At 50.1% G+C, this 26,269-nt stretch overlaps 1 protein-coding gene across 1 annotated transcript in view; it reads left to right on the forward strand.

The window, feature by feature from the left end:
* LYPD1 (LY6/PLAUR domain containing 1) overlaps nucleotides 1-26,269 on the forward strand; it is a 96,640-nt gene that overhangs the window by 16,056 nt on the left and 54,315 nt on the right. The window contains exon 2 of the mRNA XM_075316957.1: nucleotides 8,047-8,181. Coding sequence (XP_075173072.1) covers nucleotides 8,047-8,181 — 135 coding nt within the window. The remainder of the gene's footprint in view (nucleotides 1-8,046; nucleotides 8,182-26,269) is intronic.

The raw sequence follows: 26,269 nt of genomic DNA on the forward strand, positions 1-26,269 counted from the left end.
GTGAGAGACTAGAGATGTCCTGTGGCCGCAGATGAAGTCATTCCCAGCGATGGCCGATGCACGTCCTACTGATTGTGACTGTTGTTACCTGCAAAACATTTACTGATCCTCTCTCTACAGTCATTGCTGCTCTCTAATTATCAGCAGAATAAAGGGTTTATAGTGATAAACGTTGGATCTTTTATAAAGCCCTGTTCTAGTGGCACGGTGCGCCCCTTACCCTGCTCTAGTGGCACGGTGCGCCCCTTACCCTGCTCTAGTGGCACGGTGCGCCCCTTACCCTGCTCTAGTGGCACGGTGCGCCCCTTACCCTGCTCTAGTGGCACGGTGCGCCCCTTACCCTGCTCTAGTGGCACGGTGCGCCCCTTACCCTGCTCTAGTGGCACGGTGCGCCCCTTACCCTGCTCTAGTGGCACGGTGCGCCCCTTACCCTGCTCTAGTGGCACGGTGCGCCCCTTACCCTGCTCTAGTGGCACGGTGCGCCCCTTACCCTGCTCTAGTGGCACGGTGCGCCCCTTACCCTGCTCTAGTGGCACGGTGCGCCCCTTACCCTGCTCTAGTGGCACGGTGCGCCCCTTACCCTGCTCTAGTGGCACGGTGCGCCCCTTACCCTGCTCTAGTGGCACGGTGCGCCCCTTACCCTGCTCTAGTGGCACGGTGCGCCCCTTACCCTGCTCTAGTGGCACGGTGCGCCCCTTACCCTGCTCTAGTGGCACGGTGCGCCCCTTACCCTGCTCTAGTGGCACGGTGCGCCCCTTACCCTGCTCTAGTGGCACGGTGCGCCCCTTACCCTGCTCTAGTGGCACGGTGCGCCCCTTACCCTGCTCTAGTGGCACGGTGCGCCCCTTACCCTGCTCTAGTGGCACGGTGCGCCCCTTACCCTGCTCTAGTGGCACGGTGCGCCCCTTACCCTGCTCTAGTGGCACGGTGCGCCCCTTACCCTGCTCTAGTGGCACGGTGCGCCCCTTACCCTGCTCTAGTGGCACGGTGCGCCCCTTACCCTGCTCTAGTGGCACGGTGCGCCCCTTACCCTGCTCTAGTGGCACGGTGCGCCCCTTACCCTGCTCTGGTGGCACGGTGCGCCCCTTACCCTGCTCTGGTGGCACGGTGCGCCCCTTACCCTGCTCTGGTGGCACGGTGCGCCCCTTACCCTGCTCTGGTGGCACGGTGCGCCCCTTACCCTGCTCTGGTGGCACGGTGCGCCCCTTACCCTGCTCTGGTGGCACGGTGCGCCCCTTACCCTGCTCTGGTGGCACGGTGCGCCCCTTACCCTGCTCTAGTGGCACGGTGCGCCCCTTACCCTGCTCTGGTGGCACGGTGCGCCCCTTACCCTGCTCTGGTGGCACGGTGCGCCCCTTACCCTGCTCTGGTGGCACGGTGCGCCCCTTACCCTGCTCTGGTGGCACGGTGCGCCCCTTACCCTGCTCTGGTGGCACGGTGCGCCCCTTACCCTGCTCTGGTGGCACGGTGCGCCCCTTACACAAAACCGGAGCATGGTCATTATGGGAGATTACATTATTTCTGAAAAACCCAATGCCCAGACATTGTTGTAATTTTCCTCTCCAGTGTGGACCGTATAGACGTGTGTATGTTCTATCCAGAATAGTGAGGTGTAAACATCATTATATTCGGACAGAACAGGTTGTGCTTCCATTATTTCTGGACACAGAGTCATGTGTTTATAGTGTATGTATAGACAGTGTAGATACATTATATCATCACACATCACGATTTCTATGCAAAATATGTGGCCCATGCATGGTGGGGGGTGTATATATAATTGACTTTACAGGGAGGTTTATACTTTTATATATGGATAGCATAGAAGTGTATACATTATATATGGACAGTACAGGAAAGTGTACACATTACGAATGTGTATGTATTATATAGATTGTATACATTATATATGGACAGCATAGGAGGTGAATACATTATATTTGGATCGTATACAGTAGGTAAGGAAAGTATTCACACCTCTTTTACATTTTTCCCTCTTTGTATCATTGCAGCCATTTGGTAAATTCTCAGTAATGTACACTCTTCACCCATCCCCCATCTTCCCATCCCCCATCATCCCAGAAAAAAAACAGAAATGTAGAAATTTGTGCAAATTTATTAAACAAGAAAAACTGAAATCTCACATGGTCATAAGTATTCAGCCCCTTTGCTCAGTATAACACATGGTGAGAAGTATTCAGCCCCTTTGCTCAGACCCTTATATGTAAGTCACATGCTGTCCATTTCCTTGTGATCCTCCATGAGACGGTGCTCCTTCATTGGAGTCCAGCTGTGTGTAATTACACTGATAGGACGTGATTTGGAAAGGCGCACACCCGTCTACATAAGACCTCACCGCTCACACTGCATGTCACACCAAATGAGAATCATGAGGTCAAAGGAACTGTCCAAGGAGCTCAGAGACATAATTGTGGCAAGGCACCGATCTGGCCAAGGTTACAAAAGAATTTCTGCAGAACTCAAGGTTCCTCAGAGCACAGTGGCCTCCATAATCCTTAAATGGAAGAAGTTTGGGACCCCCAGAACTCTTCCTAGACCCGGCCGTCCAGCCAAACTGAGCAATCGTGGGAGAAGAGCCTTGGTGAGAGGTAAAGAAGAACCCCAAGATCACTGCGGCTGAGCTCCAGAGATGCAGTAGGGAGATGGGAGAAAGTTCCAAAGTCACCTATCACTGCAGCCTCCACCAGTCGGGCCTTTATGGCAGAGTGGCCCCACGGAAGCCTCTCCTCAGTGCAAAACATATGAAAGCCCTCATAGAGTTTGCAAAACAACACATGAAGGATCCCAGACTATGAGAAAGAAGATTCTCTGGTCTGATGAGACCAAGATAGAACTTTTTGGTGATAATTCTAAGCGATATGTGTGGATAAAACCAGGCACTGCTCATCACCTGCCCAATGCAATCCCCACAGTGAGACATGGTGGTGGCAGCATCATGCTATGGGGGCGGGGACAGGACAACTGGCTGCAATTGAAGGAAAGATGAATGCGGCCAAGTACAGAGATATCCTGTAAGAAAACCTCCTCCAGATGCTCTGAACCTCAGACTTGGCCGAAGGTTCACCTTCCAACAAGACAATGACCCTCAGCACACAGCTACAATAACAAAGGAGCGGCTTCAGAACAACTCTGTGACCATTCCTGACCGTCCCAGCCAGAGCCCTGACCTAAACTCAACTGAGCATCTCTGGAGAGACCTGAAAATGGCGTCACCAACGTTCACCATCCAACCTGACGGAACTGGAGAGGATCCGCAAGGAAGAATGGCCGAGGATCCCCAAATCCAGGATCCCAAGAAGACTAATGGCTGTACTAGCTCAAAAGGGAGGGTGCCTCTACTCAATACTGAGCAAAGGGGCTGAATACTTATCACCATGTGATATACTGAGCAAAGGGGCTGAATACTTATCACCATGTGATATTTCAGTTTTTCTTGTTTAATAAATTTGCAAAAATTTCTACATTTGTTTTTTTTTCTGTCAAGATGGGGGATGGGAAGATGGGGGATGGGAAGATGGGGGCAGAGTGCACATTAATGAGAATTTACCAAATGGCTGCAATGAAACAAAGAGCGAAAAGTGTAAAGGGGTGTGAATACTTTCTGTACCCACTGTATATTATTCATGGACTGTATATAAGCTGTATACATTATATATGGACAGTATATGAGCGGTATACACTATGGCCTGTATACGAGCTGCATACATTATATATGGACTTTATACGCTCTGTATACATTGTATAAGGACAGTATATGAGCTGAATACATTATATAAAATTGTGATAAAAAGTTTCCTCCCCCGACAGATTTTTTTGCTTTTTTGGCCTTTTCTCACAGATCATGAATGATCACACACAATCTTTTTTCCGCTCATGGTTAGTGGTCGGGTGAAGCCATTTATTGTCATCTACTGTGGTGTCTCTTTTTAAATCCTAATGACAACCAAAAACATCCAAATGACCCTGATGAAAAGTTCTAATTCCCTGGTGATTTTGGCTTGATAACATGCACAGAAGGTGTCACAAATGAATGTGAATGGCTAATAAAGGTAACATCTCCACCTGTGACCTGTCTGCTTGTAATCAGTGTGTGCATAAAAGCTGAGTGAGTTTATGGGATCCAGACAGACTCTTGCATCTGGATTGTGGGTCATGGGGAAAGCAAAAGAATTGTCAATGGATCTACGGGAAAAGATAGTTGAACTGTATAAAACAGGAAAGGGATACAAAAAGATATCCATGGAATTGAAAATGCCAGTAGCAGTGTGCGAACTGTGATTAAAAAATGGAAAAATCAGGGGCTCTGTAAAAACCAAACCACGATCAGGTAGACAAACAAAGTTCAGCCACAACTGCCAGGAAAATTGTTTGGGGTTGTGATGGTGGATTATGAGGGGTTGTATATCATGTTGTGTAGGTTCCTATTTTAGGCGTGGTTCATTGTCCATTCTCTGTATTGCTTGTGTACATTGTATTGTCTGTAGGTAATCACCCCCTGTAATGTTCCAGTCCCTAGGTCTGGGGGAAGGGGGCCTGGGATCAACCTAAACTCTCTGCTTACCTGAAGAATTGGGCAGTCTGTTGGAGAACTTCAAGAGAGCATGACTAAGATTGATCCTCTGGGCAAAAGCTGTGGCTTCTGAGAGAGACCTGGACATTTATCGCTTACTGGACTATATTCGTGTTTCTGGACTAATTTTGCCCTCTGTATGGTGGATTATGTTATGGACCTTTTGAGTTGCTTGGAATAAATGTTCTTTGGATTGACCATCCATCTCTCGCTCTGTTGATTGTGTGATATGGTAGAAGGACCCCGTCACAGGGATGCAAAGAAAAACCCACAAATAACATCAGCTGAAATACAGGACTCACTGAAAACTCGCGGTGCAGCTGCTTCAAGGTGCACAATAAGAGGCACTGTAAGAAAAATGGGCTGCATGGTCGAGTCGTCAGAAGAAAGCCATTACTGCGCAAATCCCACAAAGTATCTCGCCTAAAAGCCTCCAAACAGGCCAGAGACGAGCCTCCAAACAGGCCAGAGACGAGCCTCCAAACAGGCCAGAGACGAGCCTCCAAACAGGCCAGAGACGAGCCTCCAAACAGGCCAGAGACGAGCCTCCAAACAGGCCAGAGGCGAGCCTCCAAACAGGCCAGAGGCGAGCCTCCAAACAGGCCAGAGGCGAGCCTCCAAACAGGCCAGAGGCGAGCCTCCAAACAGGCCAGAGGCGAGCCTCCAAACAGGCCAGAGGCGAGCCTCCAAACAGGCCAGAGGCGAGCCTCCAAACAGGCCAGAGGCGAGCCCCCAAGCAGCCCAGAGGCGAGCCCCCAAGCAGCCCAGAGGCGAGCCCCCAAGCAGCCCAGAGGCGAGCCCCCAAGCAGCCCAGAGGCGAGCCCCCAAGCAGCCCAGAGGCGAGCCCCCAAGCAGCCCAGAGGCGAGCCCCCAAGCAGCCCAGAGGCGAGCCCCCAAGCAGCCCAGATACAATCCTCCAAACTTCTGCAACAAGTGAATTTGGAGCGATGAGACCAAAATCAAACTTTTTGGCCACAACCATAAACGTTACATTTGCAGAGGTGTTAACAAGGGCTATGAGGAAAGGAACACCTTTTCTACTGTAAAGCACGGAGGTGGATTGCTGATGATGTCTGGATGTGTGATCTACAAAGGCACAGGAAATGTTGTCACACTTGAAGGAAAGATGAATGCAGCACGTTATCAGCAAATACTGGGGGCAAATTTGCACTTATCCGCCCAGAAGCTGCCCATGGGACGTACTTGGATGTTCCAACATGACGACAATCCAAAACAGAAGGCCAAGTCGACCTGTCATTGGCTACAGCAGAACAAAGTGAAGGTTCTGGAGCGGCCATCTCGGTCTCCTGACCTCAATATCATTGAGCCACTCTGGGGAGAACTCAAGCAAAGCACAGTTCATGCAAGAACGCCCAGGAATTAACAGGAACTGGAGGCGCCAAGAAGAATGGACAGCTTCACCATCTGACCAAAAAGAATAGGCGGCTTTACCATCTGATAAAGAAGAATGGGCAGCTTCACCATCTGACCAAGAAGAATGGGCAGCTTCACCATCTGACCAAGAAGAATGGCAGCTTCACCATCTGAGAAAATTAAAGAGCCTCATTCACAACTACCACAAAAGACTTCAAGCTGTCATTGATATTAGAGGGGGCAATACACAGTATTAAGAACTGGGGGATGAGAACTTTTCATCAGGGTCATTTGGATGTTTTTGGTTGTCACTAGGATTTAAAAAGAGAAAAAACAGTAGATGACAATAAATGGCCTCACCCAACCACTAACCATGAGCGGGAAAAAAAGATTGTGTGTTATCACTCAAATTCTCTGCGAAAAGTCAAGAAAGCAAACAATTTGCCGGGGTGTGTAAACTTTTAAGCACAACTGTATATGAGCTATATACATGATATATGGACAGTACAGGAGGTGTATACATTATATATGGACTATGAGTTGTATACAGTATATGAGCTGTATACATTATATATGGACTGCATATGAGCTGTATACAGTAGGAGCTGTATTACATTATATATGGACTGAATATGAGCTGTATACATTGTATATGGACAGTATATCAGATGTATACATTGTATAAGGGCAGTACATGTGCTGTATACATTGTATATGGACTGTATATAAGCTATACATTGTATATGGACTGAATATAAGCTGTATACACTATATATGGACTATATATGAGCTGTATACATTGTATAGGGACTGTATGAGCTGTATACATTATATATGGACTGTATATGAGCTGTATACATTACATATGGACTGTATATAAGCTATACATTACATATGGACAGTGCAATGTTTATGTATTAAATAAGGGCAGTGCTTACATAAATGGACAGTACAAGACGTGTACACATTAAATATATTTATGGACAGTATACGTTGTGTGTAAAGAATGATTTTTTCATTTTTGTTTGTACAGAGGACCCTAATAATAAATGAATGCAGAGTTGGGGGTCTCTGCTGTTACTGCTCAACTGTGGACCTGCACCGGTCCATCCGCTGTATAGTGGCGTACTAATGAACCGGGTGTGGATGTGTAGTACCTGTCCGCAGCCACTATTACGTTGACGGTGCTGTGCAGTACGGTTCTGTAACTGGGTAGATCCGGCCAGCGACCATGATCGGGAGCAGCTGATGGGCTGGGTGTCGCTCCCCCACAGATCAGACATGGCTGACCTTCCCGAAGGAGAACCCTAATAAGAATTGCCATGTGCAGACTTTGTGTGAACAGGTCTGCCACATGGAGGCCACCAATACAGGTCTCTGCTCTCAGCCATGTGACTTATGGGACCACTGTGTGGCTTCTCATCGTGGTGGTGCTGGTATTCCCTGTAACAGCGTGTCCCTCCCTGACCTATGTGTCTGGACTTTAATGTAATCAGGCCTAGGTCAACATCTAGTGGGCGAATGTGTCTTTGTTCTCTTCATGGGACTCCTCCAATACAAGCCTGTAGTTTCTGGAAACTCAAAAAGTGGGTGTGAACCCTTTCCCATCCAGGGGGTGGATCTAAGGAGAGGTGGAAGAATCAGCCACATATTTTGTTAGTTCATGCTGTGTCTGGTGAAGGGCTGGGATCTGTTGCTGGGGCCAGGTCCTGGTGCCCATGTATGGACTATTGAACAGTGAAGATCGGCTGTCACGTGCGATTGTGTGGTCTCGGCCACGCTGCTGGATTTAAGGAACTCCTCTAAGGACTGTTGTTGCATTTTCCTTGGCATCGGATTGCCGGGTGTCGCCCTGAATCTGTTTCCTTGGTGTGGACTCATTGTGGACCCTAAAGAACCATTTTGATATTGGATGTTCTATGCTCCCTGCCTCAATAAAACTTGTATGATTGTTCATCGGCCTGGTGTCCCTGCCTACTCTGTCGCATACCCCGTCAGAGTGATTATGGTGGTGGTTATATTGGTGGTGGTGATGATGATGGTTTCCAGTTCTGGAGCTCCGTATCTCTTTTCTCTTTCAGGCTTTGCTCTGCAGATCCAGTGTTACCAGTGTGAAGAGTTTCAGAAGGATGACTGCTCCTCCCCGGAGTTCATTGTCAACTGTACAGTCAATGTGCAGGACACGTGTCAGAGAGAAGTGATGGAGAAAAGTGACGGTAGGTTTTCTGTCATCCAGCTCCTAACCAGGGCCACCACTAGGAATTTCAGGGCACCATACTGGCAAAATTTTCAGGCCCCTTGAGGCTCCACCCCAGCTCTGCCTCCAACCCCCAAACCTTCCACGGTCCCACACTAGAAGGCCAAAAGTATTCACACCCTTGACATTGTTCCAGAAAAGGAAGTAATTTCCTCAGAACATTAATAACACACCCTCTACACCGCCTCTTTCCATAAAACACCCTCTACACCGTCCCTCTCCGTAATATACCCGCTACATCGCCTCTTTCCATAATACACCCGCTACATCGCCTCTTTCCATAATATAATATACCTTCTACACCGCCTCTTTCTATAATACACCCTCTACGCCGCCCGTCTCCAAAATACACCCGCTACATCACCTCTTTCCATAATATACCCTCTACACCGCCCCTTTCCATAATACACCCTCTACACCGCCCCTTTCCATAATACACTCTCTACACCGCCCCTCTCCATAATACACCCTCTACACCACCCCTTTCCATAATATACCATTTATACCACCTCTCTCTATAATATCTCTCCCACATTGCCCCTATGTATAATATCCCACACACACACTGCCCCTCTGTATAATATCCTCCTGGTATATATGTCCCCTTCCTGGTATATAGGTCCCTTTCCTGGTATATAGGACCCCTTCCTGGGCCGCTCCTGGTATATATGTCCCATCCTGGTATATATGACCTATCCCGGGATCCTGCTGGTATATATATCCCCCTCCTGCGATTATTCTAGTGTATATGTCCCCATCCTCTTTTTTTTTTGTTCCCTTTGTGGTATATATGTCCCATTCCTGGGCTTTTGGTATTTCAGTGTGCTGCAAAATGAAAAAAAAACAAACATTTTACTCACCTTCCCTGGCTCCCACGTGGCACGGTCTCCTCTCTCAGCTGCAGTGCATTTCAGCTGGATGTGTGCCCTCTGAAGCATATCCAGCTGAACCAAGACAGGGACTGGGGTCCCAAGGCTTTGGAAAGTTTTTGTTCCTTCTTCTGACTGATAATTTTCAACAATGGTCTGCCTTTGCTGTGATTTTTTTTTTTTTTTTTTTTTATATATATGTACTATACTATTGATGGAGGGTGATAAAATACGCATCTCAAATAGTTTTAATCGCATACATCAGATGCCATGGTGAAGACTCGGCGCCAGGAGAGCGTCTGTGTGACATCTCAGCGTGTAGTGATACCACCACATGTGTGGAGACCCTTGTATAGAGCCGTCTGTGTGTGGACAGCAGAGCGTCTGTGTGACATGTCGGCATGTAGAGATCCCACCACGCGTGTGGAGACACTTATAAAAAAGAGCCATCTGTGTGACGTCTCAGCATGTAGTGATCCCACCACGCGTGTATAGACCCTTGTAAGGAGCCGTCTGTATGTGGCCAGGAGAGCGTCTGTGTGACATGGCGGCGTGTAGAGATCCCACCACGCGTGTGGAGACTCTTGTATAAAGCCGTCTGTGTGTGCACTGCAGAGCGTCTGTGTGACATGGCGTGTAGAGATCCCACCACGCATGTGGAGACCCTTGTATGGAGCTGTCTGTGTGACATGTCGGCTTGTAGAGAACCCACCACGCATGTGGAGACCCTTGTATGGAGCCGTCAGTGTGTGGACAACAGAGCATCTGTGAGACATGTCGGCGAGTAGAGATCCCACCACGCGTGTGTAGACCCTTGCATGGAGCTGTCTTTTCGTGGAGACCCTTATATAGAGCCGTCTGTGAGTGGACAGCAGAGCGTCTGTGTGACATGTCGGTGTGTGGAGACCCTTGTCTGGAGCCGTCTGTGTGTGGACAGCAGAGCGTCTGTGAGACATGTCGGCGAGTAGAGATCCCACCACGCGTGTGTAGACCCTTGTATGGAGCCACCTGTGTGTGGACAGCAGAGCGTCTGTGTGACATGTCGGCGTATTGAGATCCCACCAGGTGTGTGGAGACCCTTGCATGGAGCTGTCTTTTCATGGAGACCCTTATATAGTGCCGTCTGTGTGTGGACCGCAGAGTGTCTGTGTGACATGCCGGCATGTTGAGATCCCACCATGCGTGTGGAGATCCTTGTATGGAGCCGTCTGTGTGTGGACAGCAGAGTGTCTATGTGACATGTCGGCGTGTGGAGACCCTTGCATGGAGCCGTCTTTCCGTGGAGACCCTTGTATGGAGCCGTCTGTATGTGGACAGCAGAGCGTCTGTGTGACATGTCGGCGTGTATGTAGCACCCCTGAATACATCAGGGAACTGCATCTTGTCACCCAGTGTGACCCCCCCCCCCATGGCTCCAGGTTCCCAACAACGGTGTCACTAACATCACTACAAATCCCAACCACACCTCACACCATGACCTGTACAGACACACCAGTGGCTTGGTCAAGTTGGAGCAGGGCTACCCACCTAGGGGTCAGGCAGACTGGTGGGAGGGGAGACAAGAAGTTGAGTGTGAGCCCTCAAAGAGTCGTCAAGAGGTGACAGATTGGGTTGCAAACGGTGCTCCGGGACCACAGGAGTCGGGGACCGGTGGCAGTGATATTGGAGAGGGTGCGACGGACATAGTCTAGGACAGGGGTGGGGCATGCGGCCCGCCATGACCTTTTATGCGGCCCCCGGGCAGATTCCTGGGGGTGGCAGTGCTCCGGCCACCTCAGTGGTCTTTCTGGCCGCCAGCCCTTTTAAGTCTTCATATGCGCTGCTTGCGTGCACCAATGAGCTCTTTCACTGGTAGGTGCCAGCGTGCTCAGGACTGACTTTGTGCACGGGTTTAGCGCTCTGCGCTTCCGTCCCACAGCAGCTTCACCGTTTCCAGCATTGTGCCGCCCGCTCTCCACCCCTTCTCCCGTGCAGCGTGCCCCAATCAGTGCTGTGTGCTGCTGCTCCCCCGCGCTGTGTGCCGCCCGCTCTCTGCCCCTTCTCCGGTGCAGCGTGCAGCTCCAAGTGCTGTGTGCTTTCTGCTCCCCGGCGTTGTGTGCCGCCCGCTCTCTGCCCCTTCTCCGGTGCAGCGTGCAGCTCCAAGTGCTGTGTGCTGCCGCTCCCCGGCGTTGTGTGCCGCCCGCTCTCTGCCCCTTCTCCGGTGCAGCTTCAAGTGCTGTGTGCAGACTCCCCAGTGATGTGGATCACCCCCACTGTTGAGTTCTCTCCAGTGCTCCGTACCACCCCAAGTGCAGTGTACCCCCTAGTGACGTCTATGCTCTGCAAGTGCTGTCTGTGCGCCCCAGTCTCCTCCTAGTGATGTCTGTGTGCCCCCCCCTTAGTGATGTCTGTGTGCCCCCCCTTAGTGATGTCTGTGTGCCCCCCCTTAGTGATGTCTGTGTGCCTCCCCCTTAGTGATGTCTGTGTGCCTTCCCCTTAGTGATGTCTGTGTGCCCCCCCTTAGTGATGTCTGTGTGCCCCCCCCTTAGTGATGTCTGTGTGCCCCCCCCTTAGTGATGTCTGTGTGCTCCCCCCTTAGTGATGTCTGTGTGCTCCCCCCTTAGTGATGTCTGTGTGCCCCCCCCTTAGTGATGTCTCTGTGCCCCCCCCTTAGTGATGTCTGTGTGCCCCCCCTTAGTGGTTTCTGTGTGCCGCCCCCTAGTGATGCTTGTGCCCACATAGTGATGTCCGTGCCCCCCCAGTGCTGTCTGTGACCCACAGCAATGCTTATGCCTTCCTGTGACCTAGTAATGTGTGTTCCCCAGCATCTACTGTTATGTATATGCTCCCAGCCCCTCCTGTCATAGATATGCCCCAGCCTCTCCTGTGATGTGTATGCCCCAACCCCTCTTGTGATCTATATGTCACACACTGGGGTATATACATCACATTGGAGATGCTGGGGCTGTACATATCAAAGGAAGGGCTGAAGGCATATACCTCACAGGAGAGGCTGTGCGCATATACCTCACACAAGGGGGGTCTGGGCGCATATTCATCACAGGAGGGGGCTGAGGGCATATACATGTCCCAGCCCCTCGTGTGATGTATGTGCCCCCAGTGTTTTCTGTGATGTATATACAGCAGTCCCATCGTCTCCTAATGTGATCTATAAGCCAACAGCCCCTTCAGTGATGTATGTGTCTCCTGTGATTTATATACACCAGTCCCTGTGTCTGTTGTGTGATGTATATAGTCTACCAATCTTATTATCACAAAGAGTTGCCTGCGCTCCAGACCGTGACAAACCTGGAAAAGAGAGAAGCAACATAAGTATCGCCGAACATCACAGCCGCACAAAACAGAAGCCGCTCCGGCCACCACAATAGGGGTGAGTTAACTAACTGTTTGACCAAATATAGTTGGTTCATTTTCACATTGATAATTTTGTGCGGCCCCCGAAGGTTGGCAGAAATTTCCAAATGGCCCCCGGCAGTAAAAAGGTTCCCCACCCCTGGTCTAGGAGGACTGTTGGCATCAAGACCCCAAAAGAACTGACCGGTACCGAGCACGGCGGGGTACGGGACCCTAGATCAAGGAAGAGCTTCAGTCGCCTTGATAATTAACCTGTGGAGGATAGTCTCTTTATGAACTTTCCCCAAGAGCTCAGAGATTGAAGGCATCAGCACAACGTGGGGGATAGGGATCTCCAGAGTACACAAGCCACTAAAATCCCAAGTGCCAGCCATCAAGAGCACAGCTGCCATACACATGGGTAGCGGGGCCCCAAAAGCTTCAAGCCGAGGGGCCACAACGGTCAATCAATTTGTGCATGGAGACAGGGCTCCGGACTCGCCAAGTGACACTGTTGGGAGGGGGCCTGGACGAGCTCCCCCGTAGAGACTGCGGTGCCTAGAGACTTTGGTTTACCATCTGTGTCAGTGTCTGCTTAACCCACCTGATCCAGCACCACGACTATCACAGTGAGTAACCTGATCCCTGCATCCTTCTTTCCCAATGCCGAGCCACCCGATCACTAAGCTCCTCACCCCCACCATCCGGGGCCTTCCCTACCTGCGGAAGGACTGACACCTTGCTGCTCCCACACCATTTGCCCCGGTACTCCCTTCGGCAATGGCGGTACTCCCCTTACCGCAACCCGCAGGTGGCGTCACGAACATTTATCCCCTGTAAATACCCCCTTTACATTTGAGTGGTCGCAAGCCCCCGGGTCCGGAGACCCTTGAGCCACAGTAACACCGGATCCGAGCAGTTTGACTGCTGCAGGGGCGGCACATGTAGAGATCCCACCACACGTGTGGAGACCCTTGTAAAAAGAGCCGTCTGTGTAACATGTCAGCATCTAGAGATCCTGCCACGCGTGTAGAGACCCTTGTATGGAGCCGTCTGTGTGTGGACAGCAGAACGTCTGTGTAACATGTCGGCATGTAGAGATCCCACCACGCGTGTGGAGACCCTTGTATAAAGCCGTCTGTGTGTGGACCGCAGAGTGTCTGTGTGACATGTCGGTGTGTGGAGACCCTTGTATGGAGCCGTCTGTGTGTGGAGAGCAGAGCGTCTGTGTGACATGTCTGCGTGTAGATATCCCACCACGCGTGTGGAGACCCTTGTATGGAGCCGTCTGTGTGTGGAGACCCTTGTATGGAGCAGTCTGTGTGTGGAGAGCAGAGCGGCTGTGTGACATGTCTGCGTGTAGATATCCCACCACGCGTGTGGAGACCCTTGTAAAAAGAGCCGTCTGTGTAACATGTCAGCATCTAGAGATCCTGCCACGCGTGTAGGGACCCTTGTATGGAGCCGTCTGTGTGTGGACAGCAGAACGTCTGTGTAACATGTCAGCATCTAGAGATCCCACCACCCGTGTGGAGACCCTTGTATGGAGCCGTCTGTATGTGGACTGCAGAGCGTCTGTGAGACATGTCGGCATGTAGAGATCCCACCATGCGTGTGGAGACCCTTGTATAAAGCCGTCTGTGTGTGGACCGCAGAGTGTCTGTGTGACATGTCGGTGTGTGGAGACCCTTGTATGGAGCCGTCTGTGTGTGGAGAGCAGAGCGTCTGTGTGACATGTCTGCGTGTAGATATCCCACCACGCGTGTGGAGACCCTTGTATGGAGCCGTCTGTGTGTGGAGACCCTTGTATGGAGCAGTCTGTGTGTGGAGAGCAGAGCGGCTGTGTGACATGTCTGCGTGTAGATATCCCACCACGCGTGTGGAGACCCTTGTATGGAGCCGTCTGTGTGTGGACAGCTCCTGGTGTCACAGTCTTGCGGGTTCTCCCCCTTCTCCAGCCCCGGCCGCGGAATTACTGGTGTTTTACAGTGATGAAAGTGCCGCTGAGATTGTAAGAAGATGTGATAGGAGAAGATGCTTCTAAAGCGTGAAGGGAATGTGATGTGAGGCTGCGGGTGATGGAGTCAGCGTGATTTACACATCTAAGCGCTGCGCCGGTGCCTGGGCTTCCAGGGTTGCCGCCTGCAGCTGCCGATAAACAAACTTGCAAGTGAATAGAGAGTAACAGTGTGTGTCATTAATTTCCTCCACGCAATAAACCTGACGCTGCCTGTATTGTGCTGAGCGCCTGCAGGCCATGTTCTCTTATTAATAAATTGCTTCCAATCTTTCTCTCGCCTGCAATACTTGGAGGCAAGCAGCAGATAAACTGGATTAGGGGCGTTAAATAAGGCGCCATCAGAAGAGCAGCAGATCTGGAGCGGCGAGCAGATTCCATCAGATTGGAGTCACCGTCCAGCCTGGACATGATGGATGATGGCAGCCCTGTGCTTCAATGACTTTCCCTCAGCACATGATATGGCTGCTAACGTACAATGTCTTCCATTCTCCCGTATACAGATGAGCATTAGACCACTCACCGTACCGCTAGAAAATACCATATGTAAATCCCAGCGTCAGCGGCTTCATCCCTTCTGCCATTTTCCACTCCACTGCGTCTAATCCCCACATGTGCCCTGCTAGAGGCGCCGTTTTTCCATTTTCTAGGACTGTTTAATGCCGCGATCTAGCACAATGAAAATTTGTCCCAAGCCTTCACCAACAGGAGACAAGTTACCACTAGAACCGGCTAGTGGTCATCATATACAATGCTTTAATTGTGTAACATTACAAGGTCAGTAACCTGTACATGGGACCCAAAAATATCACAAACTTTCATCTGAAACCACAAGAGAAAGAAACTATAAACCGTGGTATAGTATCTATACGTCAGTGCTTCTAGCGCAGGGAGAGAGTAGTACAGTACGTATAGTACAGGTAGAATAGTAAAGTTAATGAGCAATACAGTGCTTCTAGTGCAGTGAATAGTACAGTACATGTAGTGCAGATAGGATGGTATGTACAGATAGCAGTACAGTGCTTCTAGTGCAGTGAATAGTACAGTACATGTAGTGCAGATAGGATGGTATGTACAGATAGCAGTACAGTGCTTCTAGTGCAGTGAATAGTACAGTACATGTAGTGCAGATAGGATGGTATGTACAGATAGCAGTACAGTGCTTCTAGTGCAGTGAGTAGTACAGTACATGTAGTGCAGATAGGATGGTATGTACAGATAGCAGTACAGTGCTTCTAGTGCAGTGAATAGTACAGTACATGTAGTGCAGATAGGATGGTGTGACGGGGTGTACATCAGAGCAAAGAGAGACAACAGGCCGAGGATGATCCAACAGGTTTACTAAAAGGAATACAGGAACAGCACACGACAAGTCCAAATAAAACAGATTCGGGGGCACCTCCCGATAATCCAAAGTGCCAGATCACAACGTAATAGTCCTTTTCAGAGTCCCAGAAATCCCACACAATCCACTGGACGGCGAGGTCTGTCCGCAGATTCAGATCTCGCTCCCTTCCTCTTCAAAAACTCAACTCCCAACTGCATTTAGAAACAGGAGTGAATTGTTTGAGCTCGTGGGCCCGCCCCTCAAGGGTAGGGGTCTATGCAATGGTTGGGCCCACTAGAAGATTCTAGAAGGTTGGCTCCGAGATGTCTACAGGTTTGTGTAGTTGGCGTTATCCACTGCTTACGAAACAATGAGAAGTTCCCCTGGCTGTGTGGACAAGAGATAATTGCATTATGGGCCCAGAGACACAGGAGATGGGGGGAAGGTATGGTTACTTACATCCCAAGACATTTCAAAGTGTTCAGTAAGTACAACCAAAGGAAAGTGACATCACATCCTGACATAGTATTACAGCAAATACAGTGAGAAGGTAAAATACATCATGACAATTCCTTCCCCTCCCAACTTGTGTACGTACTAGGGACCTCTACAGGTCGCTGGTTAAGTACACGCAGGCATGGCTGACAGGACTCAAGGCTCCTCTTGCCTGGACAGTCCATCTGCATTTTGGTGTTGGCTGCCCCTTCTATATTGTATGGTAAAGTTATAGGGCTGCAGAGCCAGGCTCCATCGCAGTAAGCGTCCATTGTCCCCAGAGACTCTGTTCACCCAGGTGAGGGGATTGTGATCAGTAACCACAGTGAATTCCCGTCCATACAGATACGGCCGTAGTTTCTTAAGGGCCCACACTACAGCCAGACATTCCTTCTCAACAGTTGCATAGGCCACTTCTCGGTCCAGCAGTTTACGGCTGAGATAGGCGATGGGGTGCTCGTCCCCAGCTGCATTCACCTGGCTGAGGACAGCTCCCAGTCCATAAGCAGAGGCATCCGTTTGCACAATGAATCTCCTCTTGTAGTCTGGAGCAGCCAGGACAGGATCGCAGATCAAAGCATCCTTCAGCCGGTTAAAAGCCTCATCACAGGCTGGAGTCCAGATCACCAGCCGGGGCATTGTTTTCTTGGTCAGGTCGGTAAGAGGCTTGGCCACAGTACTGAAATGAGAAACAAATTTTCGGTAATAACTGGCATTGCCCAGAAAAGCCATAACTTGTTTCTTAGTTTGGGGTACAGGCCAGTCTCTAATAGCCTGGATTTTGGCAGGCTCAGGTCGGAGCTTCCCTCCTCCCACTCTATGTCCTAGGTACTGGACTTCCCCCATCCCCAATTGGCATTTATCGGGTCGAATAGTTAGGCCGGCTGCAAGAATCAGGTCCAAAATAATGGCTACTTGATTCAGATGTTCCTCCCATGTGTGGCTGAAGACGGCGATATCATCCAAGTAGGCACAAGCAAAGTCATCACATCCCCGGAGGATCTGATCCACCATTCTCTGGAAGGTGGCCGGGGCATTTTTCATTCCAAAAGGCATGCTTAGAAATTCATACAGACCAAAGGGGGTTATAAAAGCGGACCGTTCTCTCCCTTCATCCGTTAGAGGGATCTGCCAGTATCCCTTACTGAGATCCAAGGTAGTGACATATCGGGACCCAGCCAGTCGGTCTAGAAGTTCGTCAATACGAGGCATTGGGTAAGGATCGCTGACGGTATGGTCGTTTAGTCGCCGATAGTCCACACAAAATCGAGTACTCCCATCCTTCTTGGGTACTAACACCACAGGGGAGGCCCAAGGGCTATGGGAGGCCTGGATTACCCCAAGCTGTAACATCTCCTCCAGTTCGTGCTGCATGGTGTTTCGAACTGATTCAGGTACCCGGTAAGGAGCCAGTTGTATGGGACGGATGCCCTGAGTGTCCACATGATGTTGGGTGACGGTGGTTCAACCTGGTTGGGATGAGAAAGCAGCCCGTCTCTGTTGAAGCACTTCCAGCATCTGGATTTTCTGTAAGGAGTCCAGGTAATCTCCCAGGGGAACCTGTTCCACAGTGGATGGGGCTCTCGCTGCTTCCACGAGATCAGGTAGAGAGTCCTCATCCTCTTGACCATCTTCTGAAGCCAACCGACAGCTTGCTATCATTGGAATGTTCCGGTCATGGTACTCCTTAATCATATTCACATGGACAGTCTTTTGCCTTAGCCCCTGATCATCTAAAGCAAGAAGGTAATTGGTATCATTCAGTTTTCTGAGAACCCGGAAGGGACCCTCCCATGTGGTCTGCAGTTTATTCTGCCGATGGGGAACAATCATTAAGACTTGTTGTCCTTCTACAAACTCCCGATAGCGTGCGTTACGGTCATACCATGTCTTCTGTCTGGTTTGAGCCATACGCAAATGACTCTGTGCAAAACTAGCAAGTTGGGCCAAGGTTTCTCGCAGCTTTAGGACATAAGGGACAACAGGGGTTCCTGTATCTTCAACTTGCCCCTCCCAGTATTCCTTGAGCAGGGTTAAGGGTCCTCGGACCTTTCTTCCATAGAGTAGTTCAAAGGGGGAGAACCCAGTGGACTCCTGGGGAACTTCCCGATAGGCAAACAAGAGATGGGGTAGGTACTTCTCCCAGTCTGAATCTCGGTCCGTGAAGGCCCTCAGCATATTCTTCAGAGTGCCGTTGAATCGTTCACAAAGTCCATTTGTTTGGGGATGATACGGGGTCGTTCGGATCGCTCGTACTCCACAGGTGCGCCACAGACACTGGACCAACTCTGACATAAACTGGGAGCCTTGGTCCGACAAGATCTCACTGGGGAATCCTACTCTGGTAAAAATAATAACCAAGGCCTCGGCCACCTTGGCTGCAGAGATACTTGACAAGGCCACGGCTTCTGGATATCGGGTGGCGTAGTCCACAACAGTGAGAATGTACTGCTTTCCAGATTTACTTGGTTTAGCCAGAGGTCCAATGATATCAACAGCTACTCTTTGAAAGGGTTCTTCTATTATAGGGAGCGGTTGCAGCGGTGCCTTTGGGTGATCTCCGGGTCGCCCTCTACGCTGACATATGTCACAAGTTCGGCAGAAATGCGCCACTGCTTGGGAAATCCCCGGCCAATAAAAAGTTTGAGTCAATCGTCTCTCGGTGCGGGTTTTGCCTTGATGGCCAGCCGTAGGAATGTCATGAGCCAGGTGTAATAGGGGAATTCTGTACTTCTGAGGAACAATCAGCTGTTTGCTATAAGTCCAGGGCTTATCTAGGGAGTCGGCATTGGCAACCCGATACAGAAGTCCATTTTCTCTGATAATTCTTTCTCCGTTTTCCCCTAGCTGCCCTATTTCAGCCCGAGTTCTAAAACTAGCAAGGGTGGGGTCAGTCTCTACTTCTTGTCTAAACTGAACTTTATCCCAAGTAACATTCATATTATCCCCACAAGAAGAATCACTCACCGGCTGTAATGGCAGTTCTGGTGGCCTCAGTTCCATGGATGGGTTGTACACGTCCACATGGGCTGCTCTCTTGGCTTGACTTCTGGTTACCGCACCGACAAAGTGGCAATGAAGATTCCCCACATCATTTCCTAGAAGAACGTCTGCAGGGAGGCCGCTCATCACACCGACCACACATTGTTTTGCCCCAAAGCCATAATCCAGGGTCACACTCGCTCTTGGAATATATCTCTGGGTACCTCCTGCCAGTTCAATGGCAATTCCTGGTCCCTTTTGAATTGCTTGTGGTTGAATTACTCGGGGATCGGCTATGGTGAGGAAAGCCCCAGTGTCACGGAAGCCAACAACTTTTTGGCCATCCAGCACGACCTCCTGTAGATGTTTGTCCTGAAGATCAGAAGAACAGGTGGCTGGAGCTCGCACCCCATAGACTCCGGGTAGGGGAGCCAGGATATCTGAGTCACTTGGCAAGTCATCAGGCACAGAATCCAGCTCTTCTCCTGGTGAAGGTGTCTGTAGGTAATGAACAGGCAAAGGCGGTCTGTAGCTGTTCTGTCTACGAACACCTGGACATTGGAATTGCATGTGCCCAGGCTGCCCACATCCATAACATCTGCGCTCTGGGATTCTTCCTCCGCGTCGTATTCCCAAAGGTGGAGCATGAGTAATGCGAGGCACAGTCACACGAAGGTCCCCATGAGTTGACGGTCTAGGGTGATGGTGAACATTGGGGCCAGAAGGACCAGGGGCCACCAGCGTTGGGGGGTTGGTGTTTTTTTTCTCACTGGGTAGTAGATTTTTCCACTGAGGCTTGATGGTGAGAGCCTCATCAGCTAGAGCTGCAGCTTCCTCCACAGTGGCTGGTCTCCTTTCACGCACCCATTCCCGGATCTCAGCGGGGCACTTGAAGTAAAACTGCTCTTTTAGGAGGACCTGGAGGACGGTCTCCAAGGTTAAGGCCTCCTCTGCCTCCAACCAACGATGCCACAGATGTTTTGAGTTTGTGGGCATACATCTTGAAGGACACTTCCTCATCACATGCTAGAGTACGGAACTGAGTCCTGTAAGTGTCTGGCGTTACAGCATAATGTTCTAGAATAGTCTGTTTAATATCCGCATACTCACAGTTCCACCGAGGGTCCATAGCTCTATAGGCTGCAGCAGCTCCACCCTCTAAGAGCCCAACCAGATGCCGGACGCGCTCCCTTTCTGGGACTTCCATTAATCGACACTGATGCTCAAAGTCCTGGAAGAAGCCCTCAATGTCACCAGCAGCCTCATTAAACTGCTTGAAGTCTTTGCGGGACACTCTGGGAAGTTCCCTCATGATGGGTGCTGGGGTTACAGTCTGTCTGGAACCTCTCGCGGCTTCCACAGCGAGCTGCTTATCCAGCAATGCCATCTCCTCCATCCTGCGCTCCTTCTCTTCAGCTCCACGCATGGCCTCCCTCTTATCTTCTATGGTGGCCTCATCTCCAAGCAGTGCCATCTTTTCCTTGTACCACACAACCCATTGACTTTTTTGGGTATTCACCTCCGGCTCCCGTCTTTGCTCCCCTTGCTGTGGAAATTGTTCCTCGGTGCCATCTTGCAGGCAAGCGTGTTCCAATGCCTCAATTAGTTGCTCCTTAGAGAGTCCTTTGTAGCCGACACCTAATTCACGGGCCTTTGTTTGTAGACTCGCCACAGTCCAGTTCCTGTATCCTGAGGTTCTGGTTTCAGACGTCGATTGGCTGTTGTCCTCCATTTCTTCTGCTCTGATCCCGCCGCTGCCACCAGTTTGTGACGGGGTGTACATCAGAGCAAAGAGAGACAACAGGCCGAGGATGATCCAACAGGTTTACTAAAAGGAATACAGGAACAGCACACGACAAGTCCAAATAAAACAGATTCGGGGGCACCTCCCGATAATCCAAAGTGCCAGATCACAACGTAATAGTCCTTTTCAGAGTCCCAGAAATCCCACACAATCCACTGGACGGCGAGGTCTGTCCGCAGATTCAGATCTGATGGTATGTACAGATAGCAGTACAGTGCTTCTAGTGCAGTGAGTAGTACAGTACATGTAGTGCATATAGGATGGTATGTACAGATAGCAGTACAGTGCTTCTAGTGCAGTGAATAGTACAGTACATATAGTGCATATAGGATGGTATGTACAGATAGCAGTACAGTGCTTCTAGTGCAGTGAATAGTACAGTACATGTAGTGCATATAGGATGGTATGTACAGATAGCAGTACAGTGCTTCTAGTGCAGTGAATAGTACAGTACATATAGTGCAGATAGGATGGTATGTACAGATAGCAGTACAGTGCTTCTAGTGCAGTGAATAGTACAGTACATGTAGTGCAGATAGGATGGTATGTACAGATAGCAGTACAGTGCTTCTAGTGCAGTGAGTAGTACAGTACATGTAGTGCATATAGGATGGTATGTACAGATAGCAGTACAGTGCTTCTAGTGCAGTGAATAGTACAGTACATGTAGTGCAGATAGGATGGTATGTACAGATAGCAGTACAGTGCTTCTAGTGCAGTGAATAGTACAGTACATGTAGTGCATATAGGATGGTATGTACAGATAGCAGTACAGTGCTTCTAGTGCAGTGAATAGTACAGTACATGTAGTGCATATAGGATGGTATGTACAGATAGCAGTACAGTGCTTCTAGTGCAGTGAATAGTACAGTACATGTAGTGCAGATAGGATGGTATGTACAGATAGCAGTACAGTGCTTCTAGTGCAGTGAATAGTACAGTACATGTAGTGCAGATAGGATGGTATGTACAGATAGCAGTACAGTGCTTCTAGTGCAGTGAATAGTACAGTACATATAGTGCATATAGGATGGTATGTACAGATAGCAGTACAGTGCTTCTAGTGCAGTGAATAGTACAGTACATGTAGTGCAGGTAGGTTGGTATGTACAGATAGCAGTACAGTGCTTCTAGTGCAGTGAGACGTACAGTACATGTAGTGCAGGTAGGTTGGTATGTACAGATAGCAGTACAGTGCTTCTAGTGCAGTGAGACATACAGTACATGTAGTGCAGGTAGGTTGGTATGTACAGACAGCAGTACAGTGCTTCTAGTGCAGTGAATAGTACAGTACATGTAGTGCAGATAGGATGGTATGTACAGATAGCAGTACAGTGCTTCTAGTGCAGTGAATAGTACAGTACATGTAGTGCAGATAGGATGGTATGTACAGATAGCAGTACAGTGCTTCTAGTGCAGTGAATAGTACAGTACATGTAGTGCAGGTAGGTTGGTATGTACAGATAGCAGTACAGTGCTTCTAGTGCAGTGAGACATACAGTACATGTAGTGCAGGTAGGTTGGTATGTACAGACAGCAGTACAGTGCTTCTAGTGCAGTGAATAGTACAGTACATGTAGTGCAGATAGGATGGTATGTACAGATAGCAGTACAGTGCTTCTAGTGCAGTGAGACGTACAGTACATGTAGTGCAGGTAGGTTGGTATGTACAGATAGCAGTACAGTGCTTCTAGTGCAGTGAGACGTACAGTACATGTAGTGCAGGTAGGTTGGTATGTACAGATAGCAGTACAGTGCTTCTAGTGCAGTGAGACATACAGTACATGTAGTGCAGGTAGGTTGGTATGTACAGACAGCAGTACAGTGCTTCTAGTGCAGTGAATAGTACAGTACATGTAGTGCAGATAGGATGGTATGTACAGACAGCAGTACAGTGCTTCTAGTGCAGTGAATAGTACAGTACATGTAGTGCAGATAGGATGGTATGTACAGATAGCAGTACAGTGCTTCTAGTGCAGTGAGACGTACAGTACATGTAGTGCAGGTAGGTTGGTATGTACAGATAGCAGTACAGTGCTTCTAGTTCAGTGAATAGTACAGTACATGTAGTGCAGGTAGGATGCTATCTACAGGTATCTACAGTGCTGATATGAGATCTTGGATAACTGGCTATGCAGGGCACAATGCAGGATCTGCTGGGTGACACTGATCCAAGAGGACAGATGTCTGACGCAGCGCACCAGTGCGAGCAGAGGCTGAGAACAGGTCACCAGCGATAATGAGTTAAACGGCAGCAGCCTCGGGTTTTGCAGACTTATCGCTCGAGACACTTGCAGCAAAGGTTTCTTGTCTGCCGTAGAATTCACAGACGTCTGAGGAAATAGCAGGAGCTGAGGACCGGGGAAGGCTTCTGCAATAATGCTCAGACGTGGTGTGTCCAGAAGGGCATTAAAGGCCTGAGGCAATGAAGTCCTAGGGCAGTCATGGTGAACCTTTTACAGGCCGAGTGCCCAAACTGTAGCCCTAAACCCATTTTTTTTCCCGAAGTGCCAACCAATCCTATTATGTAAATAATTGATTTTAACCTTACCTTTGCCGTCTTCTCTTCTCTCCAGCAGGGGGCATCACGCTCATGCTTACCACACATTGAAGCTCAGCCACTGCCCTTTCCAGACACAGCAGTTGGATTGATCTTTCTGGAAAAAATAGCAGCATATTAGACAGAGATTTTAGCCTGGAATGCAATCAGATGTCGCCCAGTAACCCACATCTACATTTCAAAGTCTGAACATCTTGAAATCAAATAAAGACGTACGAGTTGCTCCCCTCCCCTTTCACTGTGTAGTTCTGTCCCCCTTCCTGGCCACTTCCTGGTAAACATGTCCCCCATCCTGATTATATATTTCCTACATTCTGTTATATTTGTCCACATCATGGCCCCATCCTGGTAAATGTACCTCATCCTGGTAAATGTACCCCATCATTGTAAATGTATCCCATCCTGGCATGTTCCCCCATGCTGTTAAATGACCCCATCCTGGTAAATGTACCTCATCCAGGCATGTTCCCTTATCCTGGTAAATGTAACCCATCCTGATAAATGTCACCCTTCCTGCTAAATGTTCTCCATCCTGGAATTTTTCCCCATCCTGGCATGTTTCCCCACATCCTGGTAAATGTATCCCCCATACTGGTAAATGTATTCCTTCCTGGCATGTTTCCCCCCATCCTTGCATGTTTCCCCCATCCTTGCAGTCATGTTTCTACCCATGCTTACAGTCATGTTTACCCCCATCCTTGCAGCCATGTTTCCCCCATATTTGCATGTTTCTCTCCCTCTTGGCACGTTTCCCCCATCTTTGCACGTTTCTCTCCATCTTTGCACGTTTCCCCCATCCTTGCAGCCATGTTTGCCCCGTGCTCTCCATGTTTGCCCCGTGCTGTGTTTGCCCCGTGCTGTGTTTGGCCCGTGCTGTGTTTGGCCCGTGCTGTGTTTGGCCCGTGCTGTGTTTGGCCCGTGCTGTGTTTGGCCCGTGCTGTGTTTGGCCCGTGCTCTGTATGTTTGTTTGCCCCATGCTGGCACTGTCCCCCACACCTTGGCACAGCCGCACAGAGCTTAAAAATAAAAAAAAAAAACCTCACCTTCTAGCACTGGCTCCACCACTGCTGCGTCCTCAGTGACTTCAGTTCCCGCGCGGCCACAAGACGCCGGCGCCGCCTACTGACGCTCCTCCGTCTCCTAGGCAACAGGCCTGCAGCCCAGGAGAGGAGGCGTGTCAGAGCGAGGAGAAATGTCTCCTCTGCTAAACACCACTTTGAACTGCTGGCGCAATCACACCGGCAGCTCAAAGTGGCTGAATGTGGCGACAGCGCACGTGCCAGCAAAAAGGGCTCTGCGTGCCCTGTCTAGCACGCGTGCCATAGGTTCGCCATCACTGTCCTAGAGGCACACTGGCTGATGAGGAGCACAGCAAAGGGCAGCAGTCTCAAGGGAAGGGATCAGATCTGCTGGGCAGACTGGTGCGGACCAGTACCCACCTTTTAGGGCCTCTCCCAGATGAATACATTAAAGCAGATGTGTGACGCCCCTAGACTATCAGGTCGTCACAGGGTATTGCACAATCTGCCCTTCTGTGCAGTATCCACCTCCTTCTTGGTTATGGGTCCCCAACTACATGGTGTTGCCTACATCAGCTAATCAAAATCCTAGGTACACTCTGCACCACACCCACCAAACACACCAGTGGACGTCCTGAGTGGAATAGGGTCGCCCACTTGGGGGGTTGGTTAGGGGAGGTCAGGAGTGTCAGAGAGAGAGAGTTTGGAAGTGAAGGAGAGAGGAGGTCAGGAGTAGGGCTCCCAGGAAGCTATCTAGGTGATAGACAGTGGTCTGGGCCTGGAGGAGCTGGATCCCCAGTCGCAGGGGATCGTGGAAAGGGGCACAGGTCTGTCGAGGAGGACAGCTGGCAGCCTTGCACCATCACCGGGCTGGGACCAGGGCACGACGGGGTACGTGGACCCTAGGTCAGGGAGTAGCTTCAGGCAACCTGACAATTTACCCGACGAGAACAGAGCCTTCAAGATCCCATCCCATCGCTCTCCACCCGTTACAAAATCGGGGTACTAATGCAACGATGGGGATAGGACTTTCCACTCAAACGGTCCAGAAAATCCCAAGCGTGAACCCTGAGAGCAAGCTCCCACAGTTAGCCACACTGGGGAGTGGGACCCAGCAAGTTCCATACTATCGGGACCAACAGAGAAGTAAACTTAGTGCCAGGAGGCAGGTCGCGGATCACCAGGCAGCACCATTGGGGATGGGACCCGAACTAAGCTCCCCTCAGCGGCAGCGGTATCAAGAACTTTGGTTTATCCAGTTGTCAGTGTCAGCTTAATGGACTGAGTGAGTACGCAAGTGACCCATTCACACCCAACAGCACTCCCCAGACACCATTACCGAGTCCCGGGGCATTCCCCCTACCCGTGGAGGGTTCTAACACCTGGCTGCCCTATTCCATCACCCCCGGGTACTTCCAACGCGGCAGCGGTGGTACTCCAAATTACCACATACCACAGGTGGCGTCACGAACTCTAACACAATCCCCTGTAAATACCCCCTTTATTTGAATGGCTGCACGACCCCCGGGTCCGGAGACCCCTCGAGCCACCACGGATCCGAGCAGTGCAGCTGAATGCTCGGGGGCGGCACAGATGCTTAGCATGGCATTACTTCAAGATTGGGGCATTGATCTCCCTTTT

Source organism: Anomaloglossus baeobatrachus, chromosome 7 (genome assembly GCF_048569485.1).
Source record: "Anomaloglossus baeobatrachus isolate aAnoBae1 chromosome 7, aAnoBae1.hap1, whole genome shotgun sequence".
In the NCBI taxonomy this organism is placed as follows: Eukaryota; Metazoa; Chordata; class Amphibia; order Anura; family Aromobatidae; genus Anomaloglossus; species Anomaloglossus baeobatrachus.